Here is a 16,780-nt window from a genome sequence, read left to right as displayed (position 1 = left end):
CTTTAGACTGCTATTTCCAGTGGGCAAACTGGAAGTAAATGTTAAATTCATTTTACACACCAAAGCTATTAACAAAATTATCTATGCAGGGAGAAGCTATCAATTTAAGGTGTTATCCTTTGGCTTGAATATCAGTTCAGGTGTTTCTTTTCTGGTACTCGATTATGGACTATGGCCTGAGTTGCTTGACAGGGTAAAGTTAAAATAGATACTAAAGTTAAAATGATCATTATAAACTGAAAGCATCTTAAGCCTAAGATAAAAAACAAAACTTTAGGGCCACCACGCCATACTACAAAAGTTACACAATAAGTCAGCTATTGTTCTTATACTCATAGACTTAAGGCAACTATTATAAATTATGAAAAGTGGCATACAGAGTGGAAAAAGTAACACCAGCTGTTTAAAAAGGATCAACAATGATTTATTTTAATTACAAGAAACAATAAAATTATACAAAAATTAATATCTTGGCAAAGTGCCATAATATAATGTAGCCACATTACTGGACTGAATAAGAGAAATAAACATACCAAACATCAGTTTTATATTATTTAAAAAAATAATATGGTGTTGACTTCTCTATTCACTGTTTCTCATGCAACACACATGCATTTGAAAAGCGACAATCCTGATAGTCGGACACAGAACATTGCTGCTGTCTGCAGGGTAGTTATGATCATCCAGTTCTCAATCCTGTTCTGATAAAAATCTGCTTACTTCCATAAATACGTATATAATTTCATATGACATTAATTTGAAAACATGAAATGTTCACTGCTGTTTACATACTGTTCCCAACCTTTCACAAGTCACATCTATAACTATTCAAGTCAATTTCATGGCCCCAAAACATTGGCATTCATAAAATATTCGAGCTGCAAAGAAACTGTCTCAACTTTATCTCATGTTACAAGTATACGCTCTTCATATTTCCATCAGCCTCTTTGTATCTGTCAGTACTTCATTTGAGTGTTTTGCTAAAAAGAAAAAAGTCAACAATGAAAATAAACACAAAACTGTGTATATAACATGTACAACAATAATTATATCTGAGAAAGAGAACCTACCTTCTGCTTGAATGACTTGACTACTTCCCAGTAAACAGTCTTTAAGTTCAGACTGCTTACCAATCTTTACTCCATCACACAATATACAGTTTGACAGGCTGGACCTGCATAAACCACACAGAAACATGTATATGTAACTATAGTTTTTAATAATAGTAATCTTGTACAAAATTTTCTTAGTTGTCTAGATGCATAATCAGGTCTGAGTGATAACTCAAGCTTTTGACTAACTTCTCTCAAAGTTGGCCAACTCTTAAATACAAAATACAACCAGTCTCAATTACTATATTCATCTCCTTACAATACTGGCAGACAAAGTCATAAAAATGACAAGCAAACTGAAATGATTAACTGCTGTTACAAAAGTGTAAAGTGCCGTAGAAAAAAAAAAAACAGTTGTATAATGGCCTGAAAAGTAGTACACATTTTCATCTTACAAACTATGTAACCACGTGTAAAACTATGTTTAGAAGGATGCCAAAAGCAGTAAAAGAAATGACACAAAAATTCTTTCTGAACCATACAAGTAAATCAAAGGTAGTATAATCAGTTGTGGAATCTGGACTTGGTGTCATAGTCAGCATTCCACAAATCTCCAAAATTAAGACAGGTGACAAGTCCATTGGAAATTCTTCAGAAGTATCACAATATTTCAACGACTTTCTTATAAATGTATCAAAATCAGCTGTTGATGTACTTTACCTAGACAATGTCAAACACTTTTGTTTGAATCAGGATAACAGCAAAGTTCGAACCAAATTTGAGCAAATTACAGTTAATGATGTAGAAAAAGTAGTATAATCCCTTAAAAATAAAAAATTCAACTGGATTGTATGAAACACCTATTAGAGTAATTAAAACAGTTCCTAGTGTCATATCAGGAGCCCTATATGAAATACTGTACCAGTAATTTGAAGAAGAATGCTTCCCACATGTTTTAAAGTATGCACTGGTGAAGCCATTGTTCACTAAAGGCAGAAAGGAAGATGTATACTGACCAGTATATCTTCTCCCAATATTATCAAAAATATTCGAAAAAGTGTTGCAATCCAGAGACAAAATTTCACAGTGAAATCCAATAAGATCACATTAAATCACTTCAGCTTCCAGAAAGGGACAAGTACAATATGTGCCATCAACAGACTTGTTGAGAAGATTTGCTTATCTCTGGGCAAATCCTGAAGAGTCACATCAATTTTATGTTAGATTCTGAAGGCTGTTGATTGTATAAACAACTCTCTACCGTTCCACAAATTATACAATGGAAATTCCAGAATAGAATGTAACAATATTATGAAAATGATAGTTGCTACTCACAATATAGTGAAGATACTAAGTCACAGATAGGCACAACAATAAGACTATCACAAAATGAGCTTTAAGCCAACAAGGCCTTTGTCAAAAATAGATCACACACACACACACACACACACAAATGCATCTCACAGACACATGACCGCAGTCTCTGGCAGTTGAAGCCAGACTACGAGCAGCAGGGCATGATGGGAGAGGCAACCGGGTGGGGGTAAGGAGGAGGCTGGGACAGGGAGGGAGAGAGAGAGAGAGAGGTGGAAGACATTAAAATGCTGCTAGTGGGAGCATGTAGGGACAAGGTGGAGAGATGGTAGGGCAGATAGGTGCAGTCGGGAGGTTAGACGGAGGGCAGGGGAGAGAGGGAGGGGGGGGGGTAATCAGAAAAGGAGAGAAGTAAAAAGACTGGGTGCATTGGTGAGGGCTGTGCAGTGCTGGAATGGGGACAGGGAAAGGGATAGATGGGTAAGGACAGTGATTAACAAAAATTGAGAGCAGGAGGGTTAGGGGAACGTAGGATATATTGCAGGGAGAGTTCCCAACAGAGCAAATGGTGGGAAGGATCCGGATGGCTGTGAAGCAGTCATTGAAATGAGTGTCGTGTTGGATGGCATGCTCAGCAACAGGGTGGTCCATTCGTTTCTTGCCTACAGTATATCGGTGGCCATTCATGCAGTCAGACAGCTTGTTTGTTGCCAGGTCCATGTACAATGCAGCACAGTGGTTACAGTTTAGCTTATAAATCACATGACTGGTTTCATGGGCAGCCCTGCCTTTGATGGGGTAGGTGATGTTTGTGACCAGACAGGAGTGGGTGGTGGTGGGAGAATGCATGGGGCAGTTCTCGTATCTGCATGTATTACAGGGATAAGAGCCATGAGCCAAGCCGTTGGGAGCAGGGGTTGTGTAGGCTCGGGTGGGTGGCGGAATGCCACTGTGGGAGGGGTGGGAAGGATAGAGCGTAGGACATTTCTCATTTCAGGGCATGACGAGAGGTAGTCAAAACTCCAGTAGAGAATGTATTTCAGTTTCTCCAGTACTAGGTAGTGCTGAGTCAAAAGGGGAATGCTCCTCAGTGGCCATATAGTGGGACTTTGGGAGGTGATGAGTAACTGGAAAGATAAGGCGTGGGATATCTGTTTTTGTACAAGGCTTTACTGAGGTCTTCAAGGACCATAATTATATAGTCTGTAAAGGCCTCAGTAAGACCCTTGATATATTTAAAGAGGAACTGCTCGTCACTGCAGATGCAATGGCCATGGGTGGCTAGGCTGTGTGGAAGGGACTTCTTGGTATGGAATGGGTGGCAGCTGTCGAAGTGGAGGTATTGCTGGTGGTTGGTAGGTTTGATATGGACAGAGGTACTGATTTATCCATGTTTGAGGTGGAGGTCAACACTGAGGAAGGTGACTTGTTAGGTTGAGCGGGGCCAGGAAAAGCAAATGGGGTAGTAGGTGTTGAGGTTCTGGAGGAATGTGGATAGGATGTCCTCACCCTTGATCTACATCATGAAGATGTCATCGGTGAATCTGAACCAGGTGAGGGGTTAGGATTCTGAGTGTTTGGGAAGGAGTCCTTTGGACACCCCGTGAATAAGTTGGCATAGGATGGTGCCATGTAGGTGCCCCTAGCCGTGCCTGATTTGTTTGTTGGTAATGGCTTCAAAGGAGAAGTAATTTTGAGTGAGGATATAGTTTGTCATAGTGACTATGAAGGATGTTGTTGGCTTGGAATCCATTGGGCATCAGGAATGATAGTGCTAAACACCAGTAACCCCATAGGCATTAGGGATGTTAGTGTAAACGGAGGTGGCATCAATAGTGACAAGAATGGCACTGTATGTTAAAGGAACAGAAACTATGGAGAGTTGGTGGAGTAAATGGTTGGTATCTTTCAAATAGGAGGATAGGCTGTGCGTAATAGGCTAAAGGGGTTGGTCTACGAGAGCAGAGATGCTATCAGCGGGGGCACAGTAACTGGCCACAATGGGGCATCCAGGGTGGTTAAAAGGTAGGAGTGCAGGGAGTGGTAGGGGTGAGGACAGAGATGGACTTTGTGGAAAGGTTCTGGGACAGGCCTAAGGATTTGAGGAGAAACTGAGGATCCTGCTGGATTTCTAGAATGGGATCACTGTGGCAGTGTTTGTGGGTGGGTCAATCTGACAGCTGGCGGAGTCCTTGTGCCATGTAATCCTTTGGTTCAATACAAAAGTGGTGCAGCCTTTGTCAGCAGGTAGGATTATAAGGGTGGAATCAGTTTTTAGGTGGTGAATTGTGCTTTTTTCTGTGGATGTAAAGTATTCATGTTGAGGGATTTGGGGATGATGGTGAGGTACGGTTCGATGTAAAAAAATTCTGGAAAGTTAACAGAGGGTGATCTGGGGGCAGTGGAGGTGGATCACAGTTGGGTGCTTCCTAAAGTCCATAAACCCAACCACCTAGCCAGTTACTGTGCCCCCACTGAGAGAACCTCTGCTCTTATAGACCAATACCTTCAGCCTATTACCCACAACCTACCCTCTTATATAAAGATACCAACCATTTCCTCCACCAAATCTCAACAGTTCCTGTTCCTTTACCACATGGTGCCCTGCTCGTCACTACTCATGCCACCTCCCTTTACATTAACATCCCTAATGCCATGTCCTTACCACTATTGAACAGTACCTTTCCCAACGTCCAATGGATTCCAAACCAACAACCTCCTTCCTAGTCGCCATGACCAACTATCATCCTCACCCACAATTACTTCTCCTTTGAAGGCATTACCTACAAACAAATCCAGGGTAAGGATATGAACACCTGCATGGCACCATCCTATGCCAACCAATTTCATGGGCCATCTAGAGGAATCATTCCAAAACACCCAAAATCCTAAACCCCTCACCTGGTTCACATTCACTGATGACATCTTCATGACCTGGGTTGTGGGTGAGGACACCATATCCACATTCCTGCAGAACCTCAACACCTACCCCATTAGCTTCACCTGGTCCTACTCAATCCGACAAGCCACTTTCCTCAAAGTTGAACTCCACCTCACAGATGGCTACATCAGTACCTCTGCCCATATCAAACCTACCAACCACCAGCAATACCTCCACTTCGACAGCTGCCACCTATTCCATACCAAGAAGTCCCATCCACTCAGCCTAGCCACCCATGGCCATTGCATCTGCAATGATTAGGGGTTCCTCTCGAAATATACCAAGGGTCTTACTAAGGCCTTTACAGACCATAATTTTATCCCTCGAACCTAGTACAAAAACAGATCACCCACACCTTATCTTTCCAGTCACCCACCACTTCCCAAAGTCTCACGACATGTCCACAAAGGAGCATTGCACTCAGTACCATCCAGGACTGTAGTAACTGAATTACATTCTCCACAATGGTTTTGACATCTCTCGCTGTGCCCTAAAATGAGAAATGTCCTAATCACTATCCTTCCTGCCCCTCCCGGTGGCATTCTGCTGCTCACCGAAGCTACACAACATCCTCATCCATGCCTACACGACCCCTGCTCCCAACACCTTGCTTCATGACTTTTATCTCTGTAATAGATCTAGATACAAGACCTGTCCCATACATCCTTCCACCACCACCACCCACTCCAGTCTAGTCACAAACATCACCTATCCCATCAAAGGCAGGGCTGCCTGTGAAACCAGTCATTTGATCTACAACAGGGTGTATATATGGACGAGGAAAAAAAATTCCCGGATTTCCCGGTTAAAAATACATTTTTTCCTGGATAAAATACACTTTTTCCGTGTTAAGTAACAATACTCTTCCTCGGAACTGTAAAATTTATCAATTCTTTCAAAGGTTGTGGCTTTATATACTGGCGTAGAATTTCCCTGCACTTTAGAAAACTCAGGGAAAAAAACACGTTTTGAAAAGTTGTCTGATGTGCAGCAACATGTACACTGCATATTTTTGTATTACAAAAGTATAAATTCGAAATCGAGATTGCGATGCGCTGTTTTAAGCCAGTCGCAGCTCATGTCAAGCCATCTCACCAGCCGATGACAGAGGATATTCAGAGCATAGGACACGTGATGCAGTCAGCCAATAGCAACATCACTGTTAAGTGGCGTGAACACACAAACAGGAAAAGGTAATTGTTTAACTTAATATATATAATGTTGCCTCTGCCTGGCACTTAAGTGTTAATTGCAGAGTAAGCATGTAGATGTATAATATTGGTCTGTAAGATTAAGAAGCTGCAAGAGAAGCTAGGCTTTCACACATAATGTTGATATTTTTTGCGCGTGTTACGCTTTAAGATACATCACACAAATGTGCTACTAAAATTTTTAACTACGACATAAATGTCTGATCTTCTGGGCTAGAAAATATTCTAAATAGTCATCCTCAAAGATTTGATTTCTAAATGAGAGTCAAACGCTCTGTGATTTAAGTAATTCATCGGACATTTGTGCACAGCGTTCATCTTGCATAAAAGAAAATTTACTTTGAAAGTAATGCTTTTCAAACAACCATTCGGAATATTTTCCCATGACCTGTTAGAAATAGATTTGTGTCAGCAGTTGCCAGAGCATTGCCTCGCTTGCGCAGCTACGATGGCGTAGGAAGCCCATATGTTTGTACGTCTAAAACATTAAAACATCTTAAATTATGTCATAAAAGAAACAAGACATTAGAGGATACTCCAAGAGCATGGGAATTTTGTGGACACATACTAAAATGCATAATTCGGTTTAAAGTGCACATTCGTATGTCCAGATTCAGATGTAAATTTTCTTGGAGTACCAGTGCTGTATTATCTCATGTTTGGTTCTTTATATATTATGGCATAATTTGGAATAGTTATTAAAATCCATGGAGAAGAAATAAGAACTTTGAGGTTCGCCGATGACATTGTAATTCTGTCAGAGACAGCAAAGAACTTGAAAGAGCACCTGAACAGAATGGACAGTGCTTGAAAGGAGGATATAATATGAACATCAACAAAAGCAAAACGAGAATAATGGAATGTAGTTGAATTAAATTAGGTGATGTTGCAGGAATTAGATTAGGAAATGAGACGCTTAAAGTAGTAAATGAGTTTTGCTATTTGGGGAGTAAAATAACTGATGATGGTCGAAGTAGAGAGGATATAAAATGTAGACTGGCAATGGCAAGGAAAGCATTTCTGAAGAAGAGAATTTTGTTAACATCGAGTTTGGATTTAAGTGCCAGGAAGTCGTTTTTGAAAGTATTTGTATGGAGTGTAGCCATGTATGGAAGTGAAACATGGACGATAAATAGTTTCGACAAGAAGAGAACAGAAGCGTTCGAAATGTGGTGCTACAGAAGAATGCTGAAGATTAGATGGGTAGATCAAATAACTAATGAGGAGGTATTGAATAGAATTGGGGAGGAGCTTGTGGCACAACTTGACTAGAAGAAGGGATCAGTTGGCAGGACATGTTCTGAGACATCGAGGGATCACCAATTTAGTATTGGAGGGTAAAAATCGTAGAGGGAGACCAAGAGATGAATACACTAAGCAGATTCAGAAGGATGTAGGCTGCAGTAGGTACTGGGAGATGAAGAAGCTTGCAGAGGATAGAGTAACATGGAGAGCTGCATCAAACCAGTCTCACGACTGAAGACCACAACAACAACATCACTGACCTCAATTTGCAGTAGGATTTGGGAGCATATACTGTACAGTTGAAACTAGCCAATAGTGTGGAATTAAACACTTCAAATAAATTGATTGCCTCAGTGGAAAAGATTAATAAAAGTCAAATTTCTTTAAAAAACCGACAAAAAATAACTTCATTGTTCTAAAGGCGATTAACGCTTGACTGTCAGAAAGGTAGAAACAAAATAAAATCTGAAACTAATAACATATTTTGATGATGATGATGAGGTCCCATACTCCGAGGAGAGTAGGGGACGATGCGGGAGACCCTTCAATAATTATGTGAATGTATTTTAATTCACTTGATAGCTCCCGCCTGCAGAAATCCGTTTTGTTTTCGTTTGACGTGAGAGCAACAAACGAAGAGGAAACAGCAAAACCACTTAACGTAAACATGGGCCACGTGGAGACTACCACCTCCCCACTACAGCTCAGACTGCTCTGTGCATCCGAACCGTGGCAATATTAGATAGTGGCGCTACCCCTCCCTCAAGCGTTTGAGGTAGGACACCAAAAATTTAAAAAATTGACTTTTAAAAACATCTTCATTTTGTAGCTCACATCTTTCTGAAGAGTCTGATGCATAAAACATATATGTTTGAGGGAACGTAAGACACGTTATTTGGTCGTAAGTGTGCTGAAGTGCAGTGTCACGCCTCTTCACACAGCATTCTTCCATTGCATACCTCTGCATTTCGCTCTGTGGAATTCAAACGTTTAATATTTTGTAAAGGGTGCCATCAAACTATACTCAGGCCAGTGGAAATTAAAATCTCCTGTGGTGCCTCTCCTGCTCCCAGTCGGCCAGTGTGACAGCCTGCCCCTCTTTTAAAAAAAAAAAATAAAAATAAAAAAAAATAATAATAAAAAATCTTGCACTTAATAGCGAATGGGATTATTCGTAATCGGGAGAACAAGAGCTCTTCAGAAAATTTGCACTTTTTACTGCCTATTATCTAATAACTTGCTGTTTTGTGTGACATAAAATTAAATATAGGACACACAAAACGAGTAAAGACAAGAGACAAGCAAGACAGTATACATTTCTTCAATCCTTAAGTCCTAGCATTTTTCCCTCTCTATCTTGCCACAGCTTTATGTGGCGTACTTTCCTTTCTGGGAAAGAATCTATTACCTCATCAAAGTTCATCAATGTTTTGCTACATGAAAAAAGGAAATGTCGTTGTCTAATACTAGAAAAGCTGTTAATACAAATATTGCCCAATCTGATCTGATTACGTGTATTATGTCACTGTCTGCTAGATAAAACGAAAGAAGCCCACCTAATATTGCAACAATTGTTACACACACCAAATAGTCATTTTTATAACACGACAGAATATAATTCACGAAGTACCAATATCATATGTCTACTAGGCCTACTAAAAGCAAAAAATTTTATGTTACGAAATAGTTTCACATTTCATTCATACTCTCTAGCTTCTGAAGCATGAGATCGAAGAGTAGTAGTATGAAATTTTTATATAAATTTGGAATCGCCATATTCTTCTGTAATTTGTGTGAGTCCCCGTTTCTCTCCTTCCTCTGTCTAACAAACAATCTTGTCATCACTAATTCTGTAACTATTCCTGCCAGTGTCAAAACTTATTCTCTGGTTAACTTCACTAACCCTGCCACAATCATCGGTTTAGTATCCCGCATTTATTCTCCAGTTAGGCGTTATTACCTGTTCGTACAACGTGTTTTCCACACTACTCCCAGAATAGAACTTTAGCGGCTGCTAGTCGGGGACTGTATAACTGGCCCTTAGTAGTGTAGCGGTCTGGCCAAAAATTTTCTGTCAAAATTTCATTCTCTTGGATACACGGAGAAGACAATACGTATTCCTGTTAGTCGTTTATTTCCACTCTGGTAGTCTGAATCTATGGATTTCACTTGTAATTATGACAACGCTGATCATTTGCAAACCCAGTCAACTACATAAACAGCGATTGACATTCACCTGTTCGGCTTTATTCTGCTCAGCTCGTATAGAGCCGTCCACTTTTGTCTACAGGTAAGTTTACTTCTACATGGGACGGGGATTCCCCTGCCAAAGACATCACGTACACTATGCACGCATTCAAAAATCAACTTATGATTCATTCAGAAATCAACTTACAATTTGTTCAAAAACCAACAGGGATGCATTCAAAATGATATGAGTAATCGATGGACCAACGTATGCTGGATGCCAGGCGCTTTGCGAATGTGAAACAAGATCTTTCTCCTCAATAATATGAATCTGGCACCCCCCCCCCCTCCGAAACGCCCAGGGCAGATACCCCAGTTTGCCCCCGCCCCCTAGTTCCGGGCCTGTTGCACATACATGAATCTGACGGCTTAGACGCACCAGTGAAATTTTTCTGGATAGCATCTGGCTGCTTGCTGCTTTTGCTTATACAGCTAACTGCCACACTTCTGTAGACAGAAGCGGGAGAAGGTACTACCACAGTCTATGTTAGACTGTGGTACTACTCATACGTGACTAAACTACACACGCGCATAAGCTCACTCGTAACCACTCAAACGAATCTAATGTAAACAGTTGTGATGTCACGCTCATAGGAGGCAATTTGTTGTTATGAAGCATTGCATAGTCTTCCTAAAGCCTTTGACACATTTTGCTGTTGGCAGACACTTGTATGAGCACTGTGTTTTGATGTTGTATATGGTTCATTTCCTTTGCAACTTAATTTTTATTTTTATTTTTTTTTCTCTCGTTCTTGTTTTATTGCTGCAGTATTATTCTGCAGTAGTGAGATACAGTAACATTCTTTGTTAGAGTTCTGGTTCTTACCAGTTAGTTACAAAAATTTAACTGAAAACTAAAACAATGAAAAATTACCGGAATTCTAAAAAAATTCCCGGGTTTTTCCTGCTTTTCTCCCGGATGAAAAAATTCCCGGGTTTTTCCGGATCTCCCGGTTGTCTCGGGTCATATACACCCTGTACAAGCTAAACTGCAACCACTGCGCTGCACTGTAAGTGGGGCATGGCAACAAACAAGCTGCCTTAACTCATGAATGGCCATCGACAAACTGTGGCCGAGAAACGACTTGACCATCCTGTTGCTGAGCATGCCGCCAAACACGACATTTATTTCAATGACTACTTCACAGCCTGCACCATCTGGAACCTTCTCACCGACACCAGATTTTCTGAATTGTGCTGGTGGGAACTCTTGCTGCCATATATCCTACATCCCCCTAACCTTCGTGGTCTCAACCTCCTTTAAACACTGTCCTTACCCATCTAGCCCCTTCCCTGCTCCCATTCCAGCATTACACAAGCCTCTACTCCACCAACACAACCAGTCTTTTTTACTTCTCTATCCCCCCTCCCCTCTCTGCCTACCATCCGTTAACCTCCCAACTGCACCTATCTGCCCTACCCTCTCTGAACTTTGTCCCTGCACAATCCCATTAGCAGCACTTTACTGTCCCCTACCCCTACCCTTCTATACCTCCCCCTCCCCACCTCAGCCTCTTCCTTATCCCCACCTGGTTGCCTCTCCCATATCATTCACCGCTGCTCATGGTCTGGCTTCAGCTGCCAGAGACTGTGGTCAGGTATGTGTGAATTGTGTTTTTTGTCTATTTTTGACAGAGGCCTTGTCAACCGAAAGCTCATTTTGAGGCAGTCTTTTTGTTGTGTCTATCTGCGACTCAGCATCTCCAATATAAGGCAAATAGAAAGATATGGAATAAACATTAGTGCTTTGAACTGGTTCAAATCTCTATATGTAAAAGGTAATGTCCTGACTGACTGACTGACTGACCGACTGACTCATTCACTCATCATCACCCAAGCCCAAACTGCTAAGGACAGAAACTTGAAATTTGGATAAGGCGTGGATCTTACACTGAAGTATTATTTATGAAGCAATTTTTCAAAATTCCATCCCTAAGGGGTTGACATACAGGATGCTGGCTGCTTGCTGCTGTTGCTTGTACAGCTAACAGCCACACTTCTGTAGCCAAAAGCAGGGGAAAGTATTACTCATATGCAACTCAACTGCTCAAATGAATCTAATGTTAACAGCTGTGACGTCACGCTCATTGGAGGCAATTTGTTGTTATGAAGTATTGCATAGTCTTCCTTTAACACATTTTTCTGTTGGCAGATGCTAGTATGAGCACTGTGTTTTGTTGTTGTATATGGTGCATTTCCTTTGCAACTTAAGTTTAATTTTCTTTTCTTTCTTCTCTCATTCATGTTTTATTGGTGCAGTGTTACTCTGCAACAGCGAGATACAATAACATCCTTTGTTAGAGTATTGATTCTTACCAATCAAATTACAAAAATTTAACTGAAAACTAAAAATGTGAAAAATTCCCAAAATTCTAAAAAATTTCCCTGGTTTATCTCCTGGACAAAAAAAATCCTGAGTTTTTCCCAGATCTCCCTGTCGTCCCAGGTCGTATACACCCGGATTACTGAATCTAAATCTACTAAAATTTGTTTTTGACTTCTCTGTTAGAAATTAAACACACACATGTCACTGTTTATGGAAATTAAACCCCTAATGGAGTGAAACAGGGATAGACTGATCCACTGAATCAATTATCATCCAGCCCAAACCACTTAAGTATAGAAACTTGAAATTCAGAGAGGGTGCGCATCTTACACTGTAGGCATCATTTAAGAATGGATTGTCCAAAATTCCACTTCTAACGGGGTGAAATAGGGGATGCAAGGCTTTTTTAAAAGTATTTCACTATTCAGGGAATTCTGAAGTTAGAATTACGAAAACTGGTATTTGGGTTCTCAATCAGAAAATAAAAAAATATGTGTTTCAGCATTTTTGGAAATTCAGCCACTAAGGGGTAAAATAGTGGGTGAAAACTTTTTTTGAAAATAAAAAATTGCTAAAGAACTACTAAAGGATTTTTAAGGCTACACTTATAACAACTGGTACTTGAGTTCTCAGTTAGAAGTGCAAATATATGTGTCTCAGTGTTTCTGGAAGTTCAACCTCTAAGGGAGTGCAACAGACTATGAAAACTTTTAATAATATATTTTGTTACATTAAAAAAATATAAAGCTAAATTTATGAAAAGTGGTATTTCACTTCTCGATTAGAAATGAAGAAATATTTGTTACAGAATGAATGTTGCTTTGAAAATATCCCCACAAGAATGCAAACACCATGATTAAGAAAAACCTAGGACTCCAGCTACCAGAATCACTTTTTAGTCACGAGTACATTCAGAAAAGATCACACTTATATGGCCTTAATTAGTATGAAAAGTTTAGAAGGAGTTGCAGTTTGTGAACAATATAAAAATTCAATTAAATACGAACAAAAAAATAAAAAGAAGAACTCTGCAGGCCATACAGTCTAAGTGAGCAAAGCAACAGGTGCTAAGCTAATCATATATAACAGATAGAAAGCAAGTACTAGTTGTAACATCAGGTACAGGAAACTATTTCTCAGAATGGAAAATTATTTCACAAAAAGTACCACAAGATTCCATTTTAGGCCTGATTCTGTTTTTATCTTATATAAATGATTTACCTCTAAATATAACACCCTATTCAATTTTATTTACAGATGACACACATGTAGTCACTGAATGTGAGACACAGAACAAATTTCCCAAAGCGTCATTGACATTATAAATAGTTTAAAACATTGGTTTGATGCAAACTGATCACAATAAAACATGACAGAGAACCAACTAACACAGATGAAAACCGAACAATCAAAATTATGTAACTTCCAAATTACCCATAAAAATCAGGAACTTAGGGAAGCAGATTCTGTCAATTCCTGGGGATATTTCTAGACAAAAAATGTATCCTCGTCTTCTTGTATAAGCTATCTGGCAAACAAGCCAGTCCCACATTCACAATGACAATATTGCCCAACGCAAGTGACATGAACACTAGTAAAGTTGTTTACCAAAGCTATTTTGAATCTATTTTATGAGATGGAATTTTAAGATCTGGAGGAATGCAAGTATTGTGAATAGGCTATTACTGCTTCAAAAAACTATTTTTAGAAATATGTGTAATATTATGTCTACAGATACATGCCAACCTCTATTCATGGAGCTAAGCATTTTAACTATTCCATGTATTTACATTTATTAATTATTTGTCTTTATACATACCAATCCAGAATTATTTATAGGAATCCAATTTCAACGTACATAAGACACAATAGGACATGGCTATGAAAATTTATAACAAATTAAAAGTCAAAAACTTTCTCAATATACTACTAGGTTTAGTGAAGATAAAATCTTATGCCATCCTAATGCAAAAATGTTGTTATTCAGAATATGGATTCCGAACAGGGCATTTTTGATTATACACAGCGATATGACATACTTCAAAATTTATTTCCTGACTGCAAAGGCCGATAAATCAGCTGTATTAGAGTAGATCTACTACCCAATAATGACACATGAAAATTTGTGCTGGATGGGAACTCAAACCCAGATTTCCTGCATACTGCGAGGAGTCACCCTAACCACTTCAGCTATCCGTGCACGCTCACGAAGTGGTTAAGGCAACCACTCACAATATGTGGGAAACCTGGGTTTGAGACCCAGTCTGGCACAGGTTTCCAGATTGACTATTGGATAGTAGAACTACCTAAGCCAATTCAAGGAATTCATGGCCAGTAAATAAATTATTAAGAATAATTATTCCGTAATGGAATTTTAAATACAGATGATGATAAAGATTTCTATGTAGAGTAATGTAATAAACTTGTAATGATGTTTGTAGATTAAGATGAATTTTAGGTTTCTTTTAACAAATTGTGTGTATCTCAGTTACGTTATTGATATTGATGAGTCTCCTGAACAGTAAATCAATAATTTATGTATGAACTTAATGAGATAATAAAATTCTGATTCTGGAGTAAAGGTAAACACCTCACCACACAGTTAAGGCTTTGAGTGGATGATAGGCACATATAAAACACCAAAAACATTGCTAAGCTTTTGGGTAATTTTCAGAGCTAATTGTTAATGTAGAAAACACACACACACAGAACCAGGAAGGCAGTGAAGGCCTGGTGTGGCAGAGGTTGCCTGAGAGCCGGGAGGGAGAGGTACAGCAAGTGCATGGGATACAAATGTATGATAAGTAAGTTTGCTGTGGCACAGGCAGAGGGAATATCATGAGGTACACAGCAAAGTGATCGGGCGGACTGGGAAGAGGAGATGTAATAGATGAAAAAGGAGACTGCAGAGAGTAAAGTGAGAGTGCAGAGTCAGTGAAGTGAGGCAAGCCCACAGAGGTGGAGTTTTTGTGAGACATGGGATAGCAGATGTTGAAATCAAGATGACTGTGTGCAAGGATGCATTGTAAGGACAATTTACATCTTCACAATTTGTAGAAGCTGTAGCCTGGGGAGGGGTAAGATCTAGAGTCCATGGTTTTGATTGTGAGGTAGCCAATGAAGTCAATCATATTGTGTGCAACAGTGTGTTCTGCCACTGGGTAGTCAATTCTGATATTAACCACAGTTTGCAAGTGGCCATTCATGTGGATGGACATTTGGACAATAGTCATGCTCACATAAAAGATGTGCAAAAATTCTAACAGAGCTAGTATATAACATAACTGCTTTCACAGGTGACCCTTCTTTTGATAGAGTACGACAGGCATGTGATGGGAATGGAATAAGATGAGTTAGATGAGTGCATGAGACAGGTTGCAGACCTGTGTCTTCCACATTGCATGTATATGTGGGCCACGACATTATGTGGGTTGGGTGGATGACAGAACCCAACATTAATCATTTGAGTCCCCCTCAGAAGGTGTTCCTCATAGTTTAATTAGTACTATTAAGCTATAATGGCTGGAATACACTGTTAAACTACACTATCCCTGTCCCTGTGTCTGGTCCTTGTGGCACATGAGCATGGCTTTCTCAAAATTATTCATGCAGAGCTGCTTCTGAAAATCAATACAGTTCATAAGTGGTGCACTATCTCAAGGAAAATGCAGAATGCATTTAAATATACCAAAGATATTGTAAAAATTTGGCGATATGAAGGTACTATGCCTGTATGGTAAGAAAATATGTGAAAGAGTAAGCAACCACTAAATAGGTGACATATTTAAGTCAGCTGTGGTTGTTTGCCATAACTGGTTTTGAACAAAATATTTACCATTAGATGACTGTAGTGTGTTACTGAGATGAATTACCGATTATCTGTTACACGTTTCTGTCATAGTGGCCATGAAATGTACCAGTTTTTTCCTAGATTTATTTATTCAATTTCTTCATATCCATCTGGCACAAAATATGATACAAAGACAGTCGTTATTCCGGTATCTGCTTTTAGCAGCTCAATTATGAAATGTTTAAGCCTAAAATACGGAGTGGGGCACCATTTGTACTTGGAACCTTGACAGCATGCTTTTACAATGTCATGATGATTTTCAAGGTGAACATCGTTAATGAAAATCACATACCAAAGTGTGGGCAGGGCTCAATGTAAAGTAGACCCACCATATAGTCTCTTGTTAGGATCTAACAATATTGGAAATTCCTGAATGGAGCAATACATAAAATAAAGAAAAGGCAACAACTCATCTACAGCAGATCAATATGTGAAGCACAACAACACACTAACAGAAAACAGCATTTGCACTAGCTTTTTCCAGCAACCGCACACACCATCACACACACACACAACCACAAAGACACCCAAATGTGCACTCCTGTGGCCACTAGTGCTCGAAAGCTAGTGTGAATGCTGTTTTCTGTTATTATG

General features: G+C 39.6%; 1 protein-coding gene across 1 annotated transcript in view; it reads right to left on the bottom strand.

Moving 5' to 3' along the window:
- Positions 1-402: 402 nt before the first annotated feature.
- The window catches only part of LOC126203088 (translation initiation factor eIF-2B subunit gamma), a 51,038-nt gene continuing 34,660 nt past the window's right edge, over positions 403-16,780 (bottom strand). Inside the window, exons 9-10 of the mRNA XM_049937329.1 lie at positions 1,071-1,174; positions 403-980 (exon numbers count right to left, since the gene is read on the bottom strand). Coding sequence (XP_049793286.1) covers positions 928-980; positions 1,071-1,174 — 157 coding nt within the window. The 3' untranslated portion in view covers positions 403-927. The remainder of the gene's footprint in view (positions 981-1,070; positions 1,175-16,780) is intronic.

The sequence above is a fragment of the Schistocerca nitens genome, chromosome 9, assembly GCF_023898315.1.
Source record: "Schistocerca nitens isolate TAMUIC-IGC-003100 chromosome 9, iqSchNite1.1, whole genome shotgun sequence".
NCBI lineage: Eukaryota > Metazoa > Arthropoda > Insecta > Orthoptera > Acrididae > Schistocerca > Schistocerca nitens.
This window is presented reverse-complemented; position numbering and strand designations above follow the sequence as displayed.